The sequence below is a fragment of the Dendroctonus ponderosae genome, unplaced genomic scaffold (assembly GCF_020466585.1).
Source record: "Dendroctonus ponderosae isolate FM_Combo_2020 unplaced genomic scaffold, Dpon_F_20191213v2 Dpon_F_20191213_1, whole genome shotgun sequence".
Taxonomy (NCBI): Eukaryota; Metazoa; Arthropoda; class Insecta; order Coleoptera; family Curculionidae; genus Dendroctonus; species Dendroctonus ponderosae.
The window spans coordinates 52,228,840-52,248,379 of record NW_026017110.1 but is presented as its reverse complement, the minus strand read 5'-3'; the positions used below and the strand labels follow the sequence as shown (position 1 = coordinate 52,248,379).

Here is a 19,540-nt window from a genome sequence, read left to right as displayed (position 1 = left end):
CCGATAATCTTTCCGATCCCGAATCCTGCGAATACACAGAACTCATGGTCGGTCTCCGACGCCTGGGGCTCTCAAGGTTGTATATGTTTACACGAATTATTTAGGTTCTTGCAATTGCTATATCACTATCCTGATATGGGCGAAAAAGTGTTCACACTCAAAATACTCGCGCTCACCGTACACGTCCGCTCGCTACGGTGTACTCCCTTTTTAAAGATTTATTACAGATTGTCAGAAAACTAAATACTTACTGAAACTGCTGCAACTGGATAGAGCGCTTGACGATGGCGCATCGGTTCTGTGCTGACGCGAACCAGTTTTTCAGGTTTATGGGACGGTTTCAAAAACAACCTTGAAATCGGCAAACGGCTGCAGCTGGTGCGAAGTGCGCACAACTGTTTCGATTTTATGAGACGGTTCCAAAAAGAACGGTTTAAATTGGCAAACGGCTGCAGCGGGATAGATCACTCGACGGTGTCCAAAGTGCGCACCGCTATTTCGGTTTTATGAGACGGTTCCAAGAAAACCGGTTAAATCGGCTAGCTTTGGGAAATTGGGAACACTGTTATTTTAGCGGTTACATTAAATACGGACCATCCCTAGTATCCACTCTGTTTTAAAGCTTATATCCGGCAGTTCACCGTATTGTTTTATGCTGGCCAGTTCTAAAATCTTATTTTATTAGCAGGGGTATGAGAAACTTTCCCAATTTTTGAAAACGGTTAGTAAATCAGATCGCGATACATTTCTGAATGAAGCGAATGCTGTGTATAAGAGAATGATTGAATACTTAGAAAAGTGGTTTGATTTCAATGACAACTCTTTTTATAAACTGGTAAAGCCGTTTAATTTAAGTCAAGAATTGACAATTGAAAAAATATTTTGGGGTTACTCAATTATTCAAAATTTCAGTTGAAGGAGATAAAATATTTTATGAGTTATGTCAGTTGGAGCAATTTTTGAAAGAAACGGATCTGATGAAAAGACTCTTACACACAAATGGGTGACATTTCTTACCAATACCGAGGCAACAGAGCTTTTCAAAACTGTGCAATACGTTTTTTGCGTAGCTCCTAACAATGCGTGCGTCGAGCGCGTATTTAGCGTAATGAGCAACTTATGGAGCGACGAAAGAAATAGGTTGTTTGTCAACCTAGTAAAATCAGAATTATTTGTTCATTTTAATTTTCAAATGAACTGCTCAGAGTTTGCAGACCATACATGCATATGCAATACAGCTCTTTACATAATAAAAATAACATAATAAAAATTAAGGTAATAGTATTACCGTATTTATTTCTTCATCGATTATCAAGCTACCCTAAAAATATTTTGGTCCGAAACTCATTTTGCTCGACCTCCGGTCGTAGGTTTTTTTCAATTTGGTAACCCTAGGTGTTAACAATAAAAATATTTTTACTGAAAATTTAAGTAAGCTCACCTGAAAATGTATATGTCTTCCCAGAGTGAAATAAAACTAAACCAAAAATGGAAAATCAACAAAAGGTAATTTTGACGACCGTCAGACCATGCTTGACGCTGAAAATGATCGACGTTTCCTTAAAATCGCCTTGCATCTTATATTTTTCGGTCTAGTAAACATCTAGTCTCAAAATAGAACTTCATACCGAACTGCAATCACGCTTTAAAAAATTCGCATCTGCTAAACTGAAGCAAGTAGCAACTGGGAATTTTTACTATCATCAGAAGATACTTGACTCTAAAAATGACCCTAAGAATCCGAAATTTCTCCCCTGCACAACAACGCAAATGCGATCTGGCTTTCAGAAATTCGCATCTTCCAAACAAAAGCAGGTAGCGACTGGCAATCTTTGCAACCTTTGTCTCTTAAAAAGCTGAAAGTTTCCATAACATTTCCAAAAGGTTTGATGGTGAACTAATAGAGCGTATCATAATAGTATCTATTTTTTGTTAACTCTCTATTTTCGAAACTTCGATTCAACTACATTCAGGAAATTCTCATACGATTTTGCTTTTAAATTAACAAGGTGTAAAATATTCTACGGCAATTGTTCAGTCTAGCGTCCCAGTATACGTCCCAGTTTGAGAATTTGAACCATTTAAAATAATGTGATAAAATGCTAATATCTTTTGTTTAATCATCATTCTTATGAATGAAAATGTATGAAAATCAAAGGATTTTTCAAAGAGAACGTATACTTTTATATTTTCTAAAAATATTATCTATTTTACCTTGGATGATAAATCATCATTGAAATGAAATTACAAGCACATAAATATTATGGAAATTTGCATTACCTACCCTTTGCTCGCTTGTTTCTAGTTTTAAATTCGATATTAAATGCTGCATGAATATCAGGATTGAGTCAATAATCGCTGACAACTTTTATTCTTTCGCTAAAACCTCACCATTGGTGTGCTAACGGCTTCCCTTGGACATGAAACGCTTATTATACGTTCGTGGAATTCGAAAAATATTAGCTTAATAAGGTCCAATAAAATTAAACTAAACGTGATAATGTGCATTCAGCAAATAATGAAAATCGTTCAGATAATGCAAATAAATTACTTTTCAAAACCAGTCGCTTTCATCCAGCAAATCCAAATGCAATAAAACGGCAAGGTAAATTGTTTAGACATTTATTTAAAAATGAATGAGTCACACTTATATTACAACCTTACATCAGGTACATTAACAAAAACGAAGTACATCATTTAAACAGTTATTTCATCAGTAAAACGACTCTTATCATCTAAATTGATAACAATAGAATGTGTCCGGGCATGACCTGACAACAAATGCCTACCATTGGTATCAGTTGCACTAGTTTTTTTCGTATCACTAGAAGGATATGTTGAGCTGGTTTCATCCGTTTCAATATCAGTATTTTCATCTTCTTTCCGCTTGGATGTTTCCTCCGAAATTACAATAGCTGGTTGTTGATCTGGTACAGTAAGTGTATCTCCCACTGCATGATTACTGGAATTGTGTTCAATGGTAACGGTAGGTTCGTCGTTAGATTTGGAATCCACTGCGAAAGAAACACTTTGACGCTTAATTTTTACATACGATTCGTCGGCAGTGTCAGTAATTGATCGCTCTTGAGATATGCAAAGACTACTACTACTGCGAATTATAATGGATGATTTTTCGTTGTCATCACACATTCGTGCAGCATCTTGCATCGCGTTGATTTTTGAAGCCAAATGTCGATTTCCAACTCGCATATTGCGTTCCTTCAGCAATTCAAGTTGGGTGTAAAGTCTTAAAAATTCTTCTTGTATATCTTGTTCGCTATATTTGGAATAAACTACTTCCTGCCCAGCTACAGAGGAGTTTGCGCTAGTGTACTGAGATGTTTCATGTCGGTTTTTGATCAGGAATTTCGATGGAGTTTTGTACACCATGCTAGATCCATCTTCTTGTTGTTTTCCTTTATTTTTAATAACCATTATAACCTAAAATAATAAAATGTTATTACGTATTTTTGAATTAAATTTATTAAATAAATTTCAACTAAAAATTATTTCGGCTTCAGTTTCAGTTCATCAAAAACGCATATATTTCGATTATATCATTAAAAAATATTCAATAGTAAAATTGGTGCCTATTAAATGTTACTGACAATGGAAAATATCATGTCTCAAATATATTTTGAGGAAGGTTATTACATCATTTTAGGATGCTCTGCTTTTTCCATGCCAAATATCATACGATGTTCTGATATAAATTAGAATTCTAGGAATGCTCTCATTCTTTCAAAGCGGAAAGTTAATCGAAATAAATTGCATATTTCTACCCTGACGTATATTCAAGCATAAATGATCATTTAAAAAACTGAGCCAGTAACTGTTATTTATGGCTCATTAATCCAATACATCTGCAGGAAATGTTAAAAATTGTATTGTAGTTTTGAATATCTGACTACCTGTTCTTTAAGTTTATTTTTATAAGTGTTGCGGGAAAACAGTAATTTAAGCTAGGTACAGACTTTTATATTAGATTAATTATTTAGAAAATTTAATTTAAGCTTCGGTAGGCGTTCTTTTCGCAGAAATACTAGCCAATATATTATTAAAAAAAAAATGATATCCATTTAGGGATTTCCGTTTATTTTTGAGAATACAAAATTTATTTTGAACAAATAACCGTAATGAACGTACGGCCATATTATGATGTGAAAAAGTGGCTGATCAATCTCCTGAATACGGGGTATAAATATAAAAATATTCCAAAAGTGTGTCGAAACAGCATACAATCGAGCTCCGGCAATGCTTATACTAAAAATGTATTTTATTGGCCGGGTATTTAATTTTTGCATATACAGGGTGTTTGATAAGTAGATGCATTCCTTATAGAAGGTGATAGAGCAAGTAATTTGGATATATTTCTTTAAAGCTCAGCGTAATCGGGTTTATATTTAAAAAGTTGGCTCTGCACTAGTTATGGTCACTGATTTATTGCTTAAAAAATCAGTGGCGTAACATTTTTTTTATTTAAAATTATCTACAGTCGCGCCTGTGCCCACGTCACTGCAGAAGCTAAAAACAATTTTTTTTTCACAAAACATGTATTGCTGTAAATGCATTGCTTAAAATATTCCAAGGGGGTTCCGCAATATTAAAAAGTATCATTTTTTAAATTAATACTTTAACACGCTGTAGATGTGTAGATCGGAGACTAAGAGTTTTCGGAATATGATCTACTATAGAAATATTTCAAAAACTACGTGCACTTTCACCTCCGATAAGGAATGCATCTACTTACCAAACACCCTGATGTATATGCAAAAATTAAATCCCTTGCCAATAAGATACATTTTTAGTATTAAGCATTGCTGAAGCTCGATTGTATGCTGTTTCAACACACTTTTGGAATATTTTTATATTTATAAAAGCTTCTAAATATGAATAAAATATTTTATACTTTTATGCCTGCAAATAGCCTCTATAGAATTTTTATAAAAGCGAAGCTGGTGGAAAAGGGATTTATCGGCAAAAGAAATATTTTCTTTTCTATGGCTATTGATATTTTTTTACAGTTAGAATTCAGTATTAGCAAAATTAGATTTACAGCTGCATAAGCTATATTCTTAGCACTTTTATGAAATTGTTACTTAAGGTGACTTACCTTGCTTCCAAAAATCAGGCCCAATAGCAAAGTTACGCTAAGTTGAGTGTGCACAAAGTATATTATGTACATCAAATCTGGATTCGCAGGTTTTTGCAAGAAAAAACTGAAAATGAAAAAGTTAACAGTATTAGATTAAATAATTGTGATATATGTATTTCAGGTTTTAAAGTTCATTATGAAATGCTTCTTTTATTGTGGCTACCCCAAATACTAATTTAAGGTATTATTAGCTAAGTTCAAAGGTCCATCCATATCACTGTCTCTAACGGAACAATTCTGATTGTGCTTTGGCTTTGTCAATCGCTCTTCCTGAGATTGATTCCCATGTCAATGGTGTCGCTTTATTGGTAATTTTATAGTCTAGGGATACGTATAATTAGTAGTTGATACTCTATTTAAATTCTGATTAATTGATGCGACTGAATGTATGATGACTCTACACCATTCTTCTTAAAACGCTCGAAAATCTCTTATCTCAGAATTGATTTAATAGAAAATTTACTTTTATTTTCAAACAGCCAATTACTTGATATTTGACGCAAAAAATGCAGACATCGGTTCAATCAATTTCCTTTTTATATTTGATTCAAGTAAATAAGATAGAGGTGATTTACTGGAAACATCTGAAGCGAAATCAGAGTGGGTTTTACAAATTGAAGAATCCTCGATCTGATAAGTTATTTCACTTCTGAGAGTTACATTTTTTGGTCTAATTTAATTTACTTACTTGAAAGTTTCAGCTAAATCTTGGAAATTGGGCAAATGCTCCAAGTAGTTTTGTGAGATTTTTATTTTATCAATAACGTCTATATCTAAATATCTCATGTATGTCTTATCCAAAAAGCATGCAAAAGTTGGAATTTGTTTTCTTAACAAAAGTGTTACTTAAAAAAACGTAATTATTTAATTTTTCATATGCAGTCTATCTTTGAAATATTCAACTAAATATTCCAGCAAATCAAAAACATCCGCCAGTAAATTAAGATTTTGTAGTTAATCTATTAAAATAATGACTATAAAATTATGGAAACATCAGATGTCTAGCTTTTATTTGGAAAAGCCTCATGCAATTGTGATTACTATAACGAACTCTTAAGTTTAAGTGCCTATTAAAAAAAATCAAATCGCTTTATTATGGCAAGTACAAGGAAAGTTTTCCAGATCTTGTTATTTTAGCCACAATGCAATTAGAGTAGTAAAACTAGATTACTAGTGATTTTAAATTCGTATGTTCTGCTTAAGGCATGGGCAGATGTGATTCGAAGTGCCCCATTTTGTAAGAAGAAAATGGTCGAATATACGAGGCCCCTTAAGTTAATTTAAGAAAAAAGATTTGTTTTTACTGGAAAAAATAGCAATTAGCATAAAAAGTAAATTGTATATGTATAGATTATTGTAGAAGCATATACAAATAGTGTTATGATGTCATGAGTTTGGGGTAGCTTAGGTTAACTAATTTTTTAATTTCAGCTATTCTTTAATAATTCTATATTTAACTAAGCAAGAACTAAGGGATGTAAATAAAACTCTCCAGTGTGCAACCCTTCTCAAAAGGAATTAGGTCTCCAGTGTGCATATAAATGCTTTAACCAGGTAATCAATTTTAATTAATCGATTGCAAAATGGTCTTTTAAGTGTTGAAATTTCCAAAAGGGGCTGACTCTAACCAGTTAAGCAAGCTTCCGTTCTAATCTAAAATAAGTTGCTAAGTGTATGTTTATTCTAGGCGGTGTTAAGTATGATGGTTTTTAGAAGTTTCTATTAAAATGGAGACTTGCCAACTGTTAGTAGGTAAACAAACACGAGCTCCTAGCGGAGTTGCACTTGAAACTTCGAACTATCGGTGTAAATATCTCGCAAATTATACCAAACTCTTCCATCGGAAGCTGGAGCATGTGATCGCTCAGTTTCAAACAACAGGTCATTCAATTTGAGTGAATGTCTATTGTAAATTCGTTCATGTCTATTTTATTGCAGTGTATGCTGTCTGTTTGTCTAAAAATTTCAAATTTATTTTATGGTTAGCTTCACGTCATACAGGCTCTTAATAGAACAAGTTACTTAGTGTCTGTTGGTAGATTTCCCAAGATTAAGCAATGCTAATTCAAAGATTAACTTAAGCAATATTGCAATTTTTTGAGGGTTTAAAGTTGAATTCTAAGTCAACGTTGATCAGTTCAATGATGGACCCTTAATACTCACCGAAATACTTACAATAATAAATACAAAAGTGTTGCAAGTGATTTTGTGATATGAAAACTGCTTCGTAAGTGACCAACGCTTAATACCTTCATGAATAATTGTTTTAACCAGTGCTTCGAACGACCTACTTTAATGATTTATCGTATGTTGGATAGGTCAAAGGTAGATCTTGTTTGTAAAGTAATTCAGGGTTTAAGGATAGAATACTGAACTTCAATGCTATAACTCTTTAATACCGTTGAAGGCTTTGTCTGCCATACTGCTTGAGAGGTACGGGTCTGAAGAATTTGTTGCTGTTGTCGAGATACACAAAAATCTGTCTGACACGTTTTAGATCTAACTAATCTTGAACCGGCAGGATCAACAAGAAGAGCTGAGTTATAAATCTAAAATCCATTATACAGACTAGTAGAGGCGACAGGGTTATTTAAAAAAATCCGAAATATTTAATTAAATTCTCACCGAGAGGTCTGAGCACTGCGGCATGCCAAACCGTTTTATTTCAAGATTAAAAATCCACTTCAATTCTTAGGAAGCTAAAGAAATGCGCAAAAGGATTTGGAGATAGAACTAACTTAAAAAAGATAGTGACAAACAGTAAGAGCTTTTAATTTGGATTTTGCATTTAAATCAGGGAGCTTAATAATTGAACCGTTGTTTTGCTATTATGCAGCACAGAATTGCGATGACTGCCACTACTTCAATATTTGTAACGATGATATCTCAAAGCCATTGTCTTATTTCAATTCATTCATCAGGGAATTGTTGTAATTCTGAAGATAGTTATATAAGAAAATGATAACTATTGTGACGAAGATAGTACTTCTAAGAGTAGGTATTTGATTTTTCTATAATTTCTTAATGATTTCGTCTGTAGTAAGTAGTTTTTTGCATATAAGCTTGGGAGATTTTGCTAAACTATATTTTAGTTTCTGAGGATTTCCTGAATAACAGATTCAGAAAAAAGGTTACCCTTTTATCAAACATTCACACATATCAAACAATGTAAAATAAATAACATTTTGTGTGCCAGAAAACTCGGGGCAATTACGGAACATCAAGTAAAATTGAATTTAAAATATAAATCGGGAGATTATTTAAATCTATTGATTACTTACGTTGTAACATTCAGGAACAAGCACAGTACGAATTCGTTGTAGATTGCAAGAGAGATAAATTTGCTTTCGTTGAATTCGGAAGGAGCCTTTCGCACTACGACGCAAAGTCGAATTCCCCAAATCAAAAACGCTATTTCCACTGCAATATTAAAAATACATTATTAGTTAAACAGCAAATCAGCAAAACAGATATGTAACTAGTCGAAATCATAAATTATCGCTCATTTTGAACGCATCTTTATATCTCAAACATAAATCAATTGGCGCCAACATGTAGTTTTCCATTCATTCAGTTCATGGTGATTACAATTTAATGGGAACGTGTTCAAATTTAGGGAACATTAACACACAATTGAGCCTATAGGTTGATAACTTATAAATAGATCAGCTTTAAATGTACGAACTTGATAAACAGCCTTCCGTTGAATAAAGTATGTTTAATGCGAAATTACGCTGATATTTATGTGTTTTATCTCATTTATTTTCTGATACTCAATTCGACTAAATATCAGTTTCCAATAAATGAAAGCACTTTTTAAGTGACAAAGTGAAAACTAATGACTAAACTGACGCACCATTTTTTCTAATATGTTTAATGTAATATCTTGGTTTCTCGTTTTTCATCACTTACAGCAATTGACTGAAAAGTGTATTATTATTTAAGTGCCCATTATTGAATGCCATCTTTGTCGGTGTTTTGATATTCTGACTTATTTTCCTGACTGCGTGTACTTGTTATGATATTCTTATCTTTCCTGTTTTTTCCCTTAAATTTGTCTCTGAGACATGAGATTGATGAGATAAATTTAAGGTTTCAAAAAGGCAAAGACCTAAAAGAACGTTGATTTTTACCAATCATGAGTTTGTGTAAATTTTAGATCTGATGATGGCGCTGTTGTCTCGCCGAAACGTAGTGAAATAAATGATGTTCAAAAATTTTAACTTCACAATTTGACTGAGACCCAGGAAAGATAAGAAGGTGTTTTGATAAAGATATTTTTATTTTAATAAAATACTTGACGCCGTTATTTCATCTTTTAGTAGTAACAGTAGTAGTCACTAAAAGTACGAGGGTCGTTTGATAAGTCAGTGACCTTTTTAATTTCCTGCGCAGTGACTTTAAATTCAACACTACTCCCGTCAAGTGTCGTCTGTTAGTTTAACAGTCATTGAAAGGAGATGACTTTGTCAATTACGACTAAAATGAAAAAAAGTGAATTTCGAGTGCTGATAAAGCATTATTGTTTACGTAAAATACCACTAAATAAACGAAGGAATAAATGATTATACTATGGGGACTCTGCACCATCAATTTCAATGGTTAGGAAGTGGTTTACTGAGGTCTCGTTGAGGTCGTACAAGCACAAATGACGCAAAGGTTCAGGTCGTCCAAAAGGGGTTGTTACGCCAGAAATGGTCCATAAAATCCATGGAACCAACTGGACGATCGGAGAATAGCGAAGTGCGTGAGGTGGTTGAGCCTGTAGTCATTTCAACTGAGAGGGTACATCACATTTTACGTAAATATTTGGATATGAAAAAGCTATCCGCTTCAGCTTCAGAGCTTTTGGACAGATTCGATGTTGAATTTAAGCTGAAACGGCCGCATTTGGCAAAAAAGTGCTGTTTCATCAGGAAAATGCACGGGTGCACACGTGCGTAGTCGCCATGGCGAAATCCATGAACCAGGCTACGAACTTTAGCAATTTCTCCAGATTCAGCCCCCTGCGACTATTTCCTGTTTCCAAACTTGAAGAAATGGATGGACGATAAGAGATGGGTCCAATGAAGAGGTCATCATTGAAACAAACGCATATTTTGAGGTCGTCGAGAAATTATATTATTTAGAAGGAATACAAAAATGGAAAGCTAAAAGGAGATATGTTGAGAAATGAACACTTTTTTGACCGAAAAAAATTTCTTTCATTCAAAAAGTCACCGACTTATCAAACGACCCTCGTAACATCAAAATTCTGAGGTACTCTAGATATATAATTATTGGTGATAAATAACTGACTACTATTTGTTAATCTACATCCCAGAAAATACTAATTATTAAACTGTAGGGATAAAGCGCTGACAATCTACTTCGCGTTATTCCAATTTAAAATCCATTTGCATCCTGGTTTATAAACATCATTAGTGAACTGCATCTGTCGTACTTTTCAGATTCTTTTTTATTTCAATAACAGTAAAAATGTTCTTCAAAAATTGTTTTATACCTAATTTTTCGTTATCAGTTCAAACGAACAAATCAGATTATGATTATTTACATTGCAGCCCGTTCGTTCAACATTCAGAATTACAAGTAAACATTGATTTTGCACCAAGTATTTAAATATTTAAAATAATTAAAATGCTTTAGCAATTAATTCCCAACTTCAAGTATTTAAATTAGCATTAAACATAAATAGATGAGTTGATTGGCGAGATTCTGGCCTGCATTTCAATTTGAATAAACTCGTATTTGTATTTAAATATTTATTTAATTTTTAATTGCTTACATTAATATTACTTACAAATTTATGTCATTAAATTTTCAATACATAAATGCATTCATTGTAGAACACTATACCTGGAAATAAAAAAATTAGTTTTTCATATATTCCCCTATGTATATGGATCGCTAACTTAAGATAGCAACGTGCCATTTTGCGCCAATAACCACTTCTGAAGATGCCAATCACAAGTGTAAGCGAAACGTATGAAATTAATTGGATTTTACTCTGGCCTAAAATATCGAGATTCACCATTTTCTCAATTTTGCATCTCTGCTATTTGGGTTTGGCTGATTTTAAAACACTTGTTCTCCATTTTGCAAGATCTGTAATTTTACAGTAATTCTACTTAGCTTAAATTTTCATCGAATAGACGAAAAAAGTTGAAACCGCTTCTAATTTCTCATTAGTTATACAAATATATTATGTTTGGGGTAAATAATAGATCGCAATAAGACAATTTCAACCGAGTCGTAAATATAAAAGCTTTTCCAATGTTATTTCGTATAAATATTCGAAGGATGTACTCATTGACAAGTCAGTGATTTATATTCATTTTTAAGATACAACATTCTCTATTCTTTGAAACAAAACCTACATTTTGATCTATGATTTTTCCTAAACATATGAATGTCGACAAAGGCATTCGGAATTGCATTGACACTATTTGATTTGAGCTTATTCCCTTAGATATAATAAATCTTCCCATTCATTCTGCGCGTGTCAAAATTCCTACATTTCAAGAGCAAAGAAAGAACAAAAATTGGTTTATTTTTACTATCTCATCAAAGGCGACGAGTTTCATAAACAGGACTGACAGAATGCAAAATAATAATATCGTAGGTGTGTTTTTCATATGCCATTTCAGCATCTTTATTTTATATTCCCAAAAGTGAATACGGTTTAGAAATATTTGGACTGTTTCGACCAAAAGAAACTTATTTTGATTACGTTTATAAAATTTACGCATTAAAAATATAGTCATCTAAATAAATTTATTCAATTTTTAAAACGGTTTGAAATAACAATAATTTACAAGGATTAACGAAAAATCAATCCCTTTAAACTGATTTTCAAATAATATAAGCTGCAATATATTTGGGCTTTAGAATAAAGGGTTGCTTTCTCTTGCCAGCTAACATATAGCTATAATCAATAAAGCTGAACTGAATCATACATTTTTCCTTTGTTATGAATTTATTTAAATTTATTTGTAGTATTGAATACTTAACATGCTCATGTTATGGACGACGGTTAGTGTTGATAAAAACGTTTTAATAATACAAACCTCAATAGGGTCGTTGCACAAAAACATTTTTTGGTAAATTTTTGGTGAATTTTTTGATTGAAACTTCTCCCAAACATAGAGTGTGGGTCGTTTAGAACAACGCCTAAAGCAAATTTCTAAAAAAAATTATTTTATATTAACAAAAGGGAACGAAGGTTTCCAGATTTGCTTGTAAAATGACCTGAAGCGAGAACGTTGTTTTACTGGCTGTGACGTAGAGCGGCACAAATCCTACGCTTATGTGCCCATAACCAGGAAAATGTACACTTGCACATTGCATAGGAGCAAGCTAAGCGTCTTTAAAACATTAACACGACGAAATGTAAAATAATAAAGCTTTTTTGATTGAATTGCTAAATAGAACTTGTCTGACTTGATCTTCCGCCTTCTGAATTTTAATTTCTAAAGAATCGATTATGGCGACCTTAAAAACTTTATTATAATGTGTACGAAAAGGTATAGGTAGCCGTTTTTTCACTCTATTAGGTGGCATCCAGACTATTAAAGTATTTAACATCTCGTTAATCCAATCTAATTAAAAATCCAAAATCATCACCAAGTCCAGCAAAGGTTTTGTCAACGCAAATTTTTTAAAGAACCGGATAAATATTTACAAAATGTAATTTTGTAGTATGTCTAAGTAGCTTAATTATAAATAAAGCGTCTTTATTTATTTACATGCATAATCTTGGATTATTTTCAATTTTGATAAAAGTGTGCTTCAATGCAAGTGACTAGTACTAGTAGTTGAGCACTTAATAGGCGAACAACTCTGACAAACTGTAGCTGTGCGATAGTTACGTTGAGATTACTTGCTTCTATACTTCGGTCTTAAATTTACTTGTATGGCTACTGATGTACCACTACAAGCAAAGTTTTCGGTTCTTGCAAAATCTTTTACTTGCTCCTGTTCGTAAAATGTCTCCTCTTCAGATTTTACATCAGGCGTTTTAGATGTACTAGGTCTGTATGCATCTAACGTAGGGCTCCGAATCGAACTCGAATAGTTCGAGTATTCGAGTGTTCGAATATTCAAAAAGCGAATAATTATGTCTAGTCAAAACTCGAATATTCGAATACTCGAATACTCGAATACTCGAGTACACCAACATTATCAAACTCACAAGGTGGAAATATATTTATATGCACTTGCAATAAATTATTCATATTCTACAAGCATTTAAACAAATACCCATAATATAAAATTACGTCTCTGTGTTCTGGTGATTCGCCTTATCAACTTTGCGCGGTGTTACAATTAATGTGCCGACAAAGGCACTTTTTTATTCGTTGCGGCTAGTTGCCAAAAATGATACGAGATAACGATTTTTCTTCTTGGAAAACGGTGAACGGAAAACGAATACTTGAATACTCGAATCGAATGTTCGAGTTATGACTAGACATAATTATTCGCTTTTTGAATATTCGAATACTCGAATACTCGAATTATTCGAGTTTGATTCCGAGCCCTAATGGAAACACTGTTTAAGTTGTTGCAAGTTTAAACTTTGATTGCTGACATATTTGTTACGCCTAGACAGAATGTAAAAAAAAATTGTAGGGCCCTTATTTGTTCGTCATTAATCAATTTTATCAAAGAAAAAATGTGCAACGACCGTATTGTATACTAAATGTTAATTCACTATGTCTACATGTATTTTTTTATGTATTTGTACATGTATTAATTAATCTTTGAACATTGCATTTTTTAGCCCCTCTCGAACTTTCGCTTGAATACGCAAAACACTTTGATTAGTATCTAGGCATTTTTGAAAGTTTGTTTTTTAAAATCTATATTTTGTATTGCATCGAACAATCTTTGATATTCAGCGAATAGCGATTACCCTAAGTTATTGAGAAGCACTTCGTTAATCCTTTAATTAATAACTCAACTTTCATGGCGCTTTTCTACACAACATTATTCATAATCTTATATATTCTTAACAAAACAATGAGGCACGGCAATGTCTTCAAAGTAAGGTCTTAATATTCAAAGCGTGCTCTCTAACTTTACTTGTATTTTTTGCAAAGAGTGTGAAATACTCGTACGCGCTTGCGACAAACAATAAATAACTCTTATTATCTCTTTATCGCTTTAAGTAATTCTTAAAATTACGCCCTATGGCATTTCTGCTTTCACTTGATTATCAATGAAAGAAAGTTAACAATTTTAAAGACCATTTTTGTTGTGAAAAGCGTGATTTATTGTCAATGTTTGCTAGAGAAAATCAACTAAAAACAGACGAAAATAAATAAAAACTTTTCGTTCCATTATTTTTAGGCGTGGTATTCAAGTTTAAAGCTTTCAATAAAACCTTTTGACTTTATATGTAATCTTTACAAGAATTGCTATGTTGAAAAAATATATTGGCACTGTGATTCTCATCTTCATTTTAAGACAATGACTTTTATGGTTCTATTCAATTTAGAAGACATAAAAATGCTGTAAAAGACTTTGTACTATATTGGATATTTATTGGGAAGCAATAAAGTATTAGAGTTTAATTTACTTTTCAGGAAACTGTTTCGAGTTCTGTTTCTGAATAATACCGATAAAGCTATTTTAAATTCTAGAAGAGCCTTTTATTTATCTTGTCCAAAACGTGGTTTTCACTGAACGAGAAATAGTAAAGATTTTCGAATGGTTATTGAAGAACATAAAACATGTAAAAGTTCGAAAATCTCGTTTTATGTGAAACAGTTTCTACGTAATATGGGTTATGGATAATCAGCAGTTTATTTTGGGAATATTAGACTATATAAATTTGAAAATCAACTAAAGTGACTTATTAATATTTGCATTTCGCTGATATGAAACTACAAGGCGCAAATTTGGTTTAATGCAGTTAGTCACGCGGTCTGCCTGAATGAATGATTATATCCAAAAAGATGGCAAGTGAAATAGAAGTTTTATGTCAAAAACTTCAGCGTTTTCACTTCAAAAACTTTACATTGCGTAATAATACAGAAATTAATATTAAGTGCAAACTGCTAATAAATCATATGCCTGAAAAGACAAATTACCTCCCTACAATTAATAATCCTTCAACCTAAAGATTCTTTTGACTCATAAATTCATTAAAACTTGTTGAGTAGCAAGAATGTTTAATGGGTTTCCGTTTCGGTAATATTTCTTTCCTGAAAAAATAAATCTTGAGTTGAACATTAACTGTGCATTTAAATGGGAACTACGCGACAGTCGAAATTGGAAAATAAGCAAATACATTTAATGGAAACATATAAAATTTATGGGATTTTTGTATAGTAGAAGAATTTCAGCTATCTGGCCAATGATTTAATTGAACTCTAGAGAGATATGTCTGTTGTGATCTCTATTCTTCTAGAGATGCTCTAAAATGTATCTGCTGCTGCAAGGAGTCAAGCTACGCGGTCATATGATGTATTACAGGACGAAAAACCGGAAATCATCTTAAATATCCACTAATAACAAATCTTTTTTGAAAAGGCCTCGCCGGCTGATTTAAAGTTGAATTATTCGTTCGGATGCTGAATTCTTTTCAGATTTTGGATATAATTAATGCTTAGCTTCCAAAGCAAATTAAAGGTGTTTGTGAAATGTTGCTAAACTTTCAAATCCTCTGCATCATCTTATAAAAATATATACTAAGGATTCATATTTTACTAAAATTCCTGTATATAAAAGTCGCTTTATTGGAAGGCATTATCAATGGAATTGTTCTGAATATTCAATTAAGCTTAGTGCTTTATTGATATTCTATTATAACGCCGTACATGGTATCGTAATCTATAAGTGCATTGATTACCAGCAATTACCTGTTGAGCATAGAGTTAAATACATAATGATCCTAAATATTGTCTTATCCTTGATGGAATATGCAATGTTTGCTTTGCAATTTCAAGCAACATCCGTAAAACATGGTAGTTAATTGAAATTCGTTTGGAAACTAAACATAAGGGTTATTTCAGGCATGCATATAATCGGCCAGTCAAGCTAAGCAGTCAGTTTTGAATATCGATTTGGCTTTTTGTCCCTCAAGTCTGGTATGCAAAACATCCACTGCTGGCAGGCGACATTACAACAAACACTATGTACTCATCATAGCATTTGCCAGCCCGTGTGCTCTGATCTGCATACTAATAGTTTTCACAAAGTTTGGTCAGATATGACCTGAACACTATTGGCTATAATGAGTTCAAATCAATGCAACCGTTTATCGAGCTACCTTTGAACTGGAAATATTTATTTGGCATTAGTTAAACTGGATAATTAAATATCGAGTGAAAATAATAGACATTCACTTTTTTTGAAAAAAGCACGTTCAGGCTGGATAGCTTAAAAGTTCATTGAATAATGACATCAAGTTCAAGGGTCAAAGTGTTGCTGATTTAACATTCCCAGTTATAGAAATACCTAGTCAAGTTCCTCATTATTTAGGCCACGTAGATACATGTTAGAAATTATTCACACCGTTTTCCAAAACTTTCGAATTCCACATGAAAACGGTTCGGATTTTAATATTTCCCGACAAAAAGTTCCAAAGCATCAAATTAATTAACGTATTGAGATTTAACATGTTTTGCTGTGTTTTGCGCCCATGCGAGGCTTTTCATTAAGGCGATTAGGTTTGCGAACAAAAAGCTTCAACATGTAGGTATTCGAAATACTAAAATGGAAATTACATGTAAAAACTTTAATGGTAGCAACGAAATCAAGTTGCTCTCAAAATTTAAGCAATATAGAAAGCGTATTCGCCCGTTAATAATTTAGCTTCCTTAAAACGACTTTAAGTGCTTCTGGCAAGCAAACATTTAGTTGAAATCTTCATTTCAACTATTGATTGTAGATTTTTAATCATCAACTAGAGAAAATTAAATAGGTTTGGATCGCTATTGATATTAATAATTATTTAACATTAATTTAAATTCATCTTTTGTTGCCTTAGGTTATTTTTATCGTAATTTTATTACCGGAACAATTAGTAGATATTTTATTGTTCTTTTTCATTAACATCATATGTTGTTTTACTGAATCCTAGGTCGCTATAAGACATACGCTCCCACTTTCTGTTTAACGTTTCAAATGTTTTTCCCTCCCTTTCACACATCTGAAAATTTAGCTTATAAACCCTCTTATCACAGATTTTGCTCCCAAAGACAAGTTGAAATCAAAGGTAACATTTGACTGCTGATTCTTACGAATTAAGCTAACATTTGCCGGCAAATACACAATAACAAGTTTCTGTAATGACTAAATTAGATTATTCCGCTTGACAGCTTTCGTTAAAAGTTTAACGGGGTTCAAAACTTATATTTCGTTTCGTTTAAGCAATTAGAAGTTATACAATTGAATACTTGTCATATAAAAGTGTGTTTTAGATAAAATGATTATGAATCTAGTCACTTTATTTGCAAGATATGGAAATGTTATTCGTTTAGGTAACAAATGAGCTGAACTAACAAAGTTAAATATAGAATACCAATCTGTCACCGATGTAATTGCTTGCTAAAATCAATCATGGTGACGATATTCAAACATATTAAGTTTCAATCAACGTCCTCTTTTTCAATAAACGGGTTACTTAATACTAAGCTTCATTATACAAGCCTCTATAAGAATTTCCAGGACAATCAAAGAAAGGCAAATGACACTACGAAACAGAAGGTTTCAAAAAAACATCTTTGGGCATTATATAATTCTTACGTTGCCTTGATAACTTTGTGGTTTGGATTTATAATATCTTTAATTGCGAGGAAAATTAATCATTCTAAAAGCTTCTGGATTGCCGCTGTTGCTTCTAGTAATTATTCCCTATAGATTTAAAACTTAAAACCTTAGATTTAATTAAATATGCCTTAAAAATAGAAGAGAAATTATGAAAAATTGTTTCTCTTGCAAAGAATGGGTAATCCTAGAAAATTGAACCACACCTGCCTTTGTTGATTTTGCACTTTCCAAAGCCAGACTTTTTAATTAGCTTTAAGCTGTTTTGTAATAATCGTAGATTTTATAAACATTAGTGCAGTATTCTATTTACGCACACATAAATATAAAATTAAGCTTTGACATGCCATGGCAGGTAGTGTTCCAATCTATTAAATTAGCGAGTTAAAGTGCTCAATTTTAGGCTGCGTTGGTTTCCTTGAAATTCGCTAATCTGGCAAGACATTCTCGATAAATTTTCTCTTGTTAATCACCTCCCAAGCTCTAATTTCAGAGAAGAAGCAAGGGCGCGTTGACTCAATTAAGTTTTTCTGTACTATAGTAGTATAATTTCTTTCTTTAAAGTCATTGAGCTTTCTAAATATGCAAATTTTTTCTGTAGTAAAGAATTTATTTACAAAGTATGAATTGATATAAGCAAAACTCATTGTGATTATGAATAAATTTGCATTGTGCTAACATTTCAAAGGATAAATATTACATTAGAAAAGCATGTAAAACAGGCTATATCATCACAAAGGTTTTCACAATATTTATTATAATGTTAACAAAGAAAAGTGCTTCGGATTAATATGATGTTGAAAAAGCACATATAAAGCGAATGTATTATTTTGGTTATGAAACATTAACGCGACTTTTGTTCGTGAACCGGAGAAACAACTTTTTAAAAAAGCACAAATTACAGGTCTTTATTTGAACGTAAGACAAACTTAGAGAAATAAAGCGATTTTACAGGGATACGTTCGTTTAAATAGAGGAATAATGCTGAGCTAGTTGCTGATGTGTATCCTGCCACGTGTGGTGCGTGGGCTGGTTTGGTGCCTTAACTCCTCCGGCCTTAGATGAGAACCATGGGGTTGTCCTCAGGGTTCGAACTTAGAAGGGTCCTCTGCTTTCTTGGAGACCCAGTCGAATTTCCTGTACTGGAGTTGGTTGTTTTCTTTTGATTAGAATATATTTATAAATGCTGTAGCAAATTACACAAATTAATAAGCAATATAATATAATTGTCCAAACACTGATTTTACGGAAGTGTATTGGAACTTCATTGATTCTTTGTAATTTTTGTTTTTGGTTTTGGATTAAATTAAAAATGTCTTTGGTTTCGTCCAAATCAATGGATGTTAATATTAGGTCACTGTTAGAGTCACTGATTTCACCTTCTTCCACTTGAATGTTCAATTTTGGCAAAAGTATATTATTATAATGCGGTTTTGAATTTTGGTAGGATTTTAGTACAATGTTGTTCATTTGAACTTCACACTTGTTTGAAACTTCAATCACATAGCTTCCATCAAGGGGTATACTGGTTTTGATCGAACCGCATCGCTGGGTTGCAACTGTTGTTGAGGGTGTAATGACGATCCATTGGCTTCGTTCGATTTTTTGAATTTT

At 32.5% G+C, this 19,540-nt stretch overlaps 1 protein-coding gene across 1 annotated transcript in view; it reads right to left on the bottom strand.

The window, feature by feature from the left end:
- Positions 1 to 2,608: 2,608 nt before the first annotated feature.
- The window catches only part of LOC109533890 (probable G-protein coupled receptor 158), a 173,633-nt gene continuing 156,701 nt past the window's right edge, over positions 2,609 to 19,540 (bottom strand). Inside the window, exons 9-11 of the mRNA XM_048670154.1 lie at positions 8,437 to 8,575; positions 5,114 to 5,219; positions 2,609 to 3,441 (exon numbers count right to left, since the gene is read on the bottom strand). Coding sequence (XP_048526111.1) covers positions 2,698 to 3,441; positions 5,114 to 5,219; positions 8,437 to 8,575 — 989 coding nt within the window. The 3' untranslated portion in view covers positions 2,609 to 2,697. The remainder of the gene's footprint in view (positions 3,442 to 5,113; positions 5,220 to 8,436; positions 8,576 to 19,540) is intronic.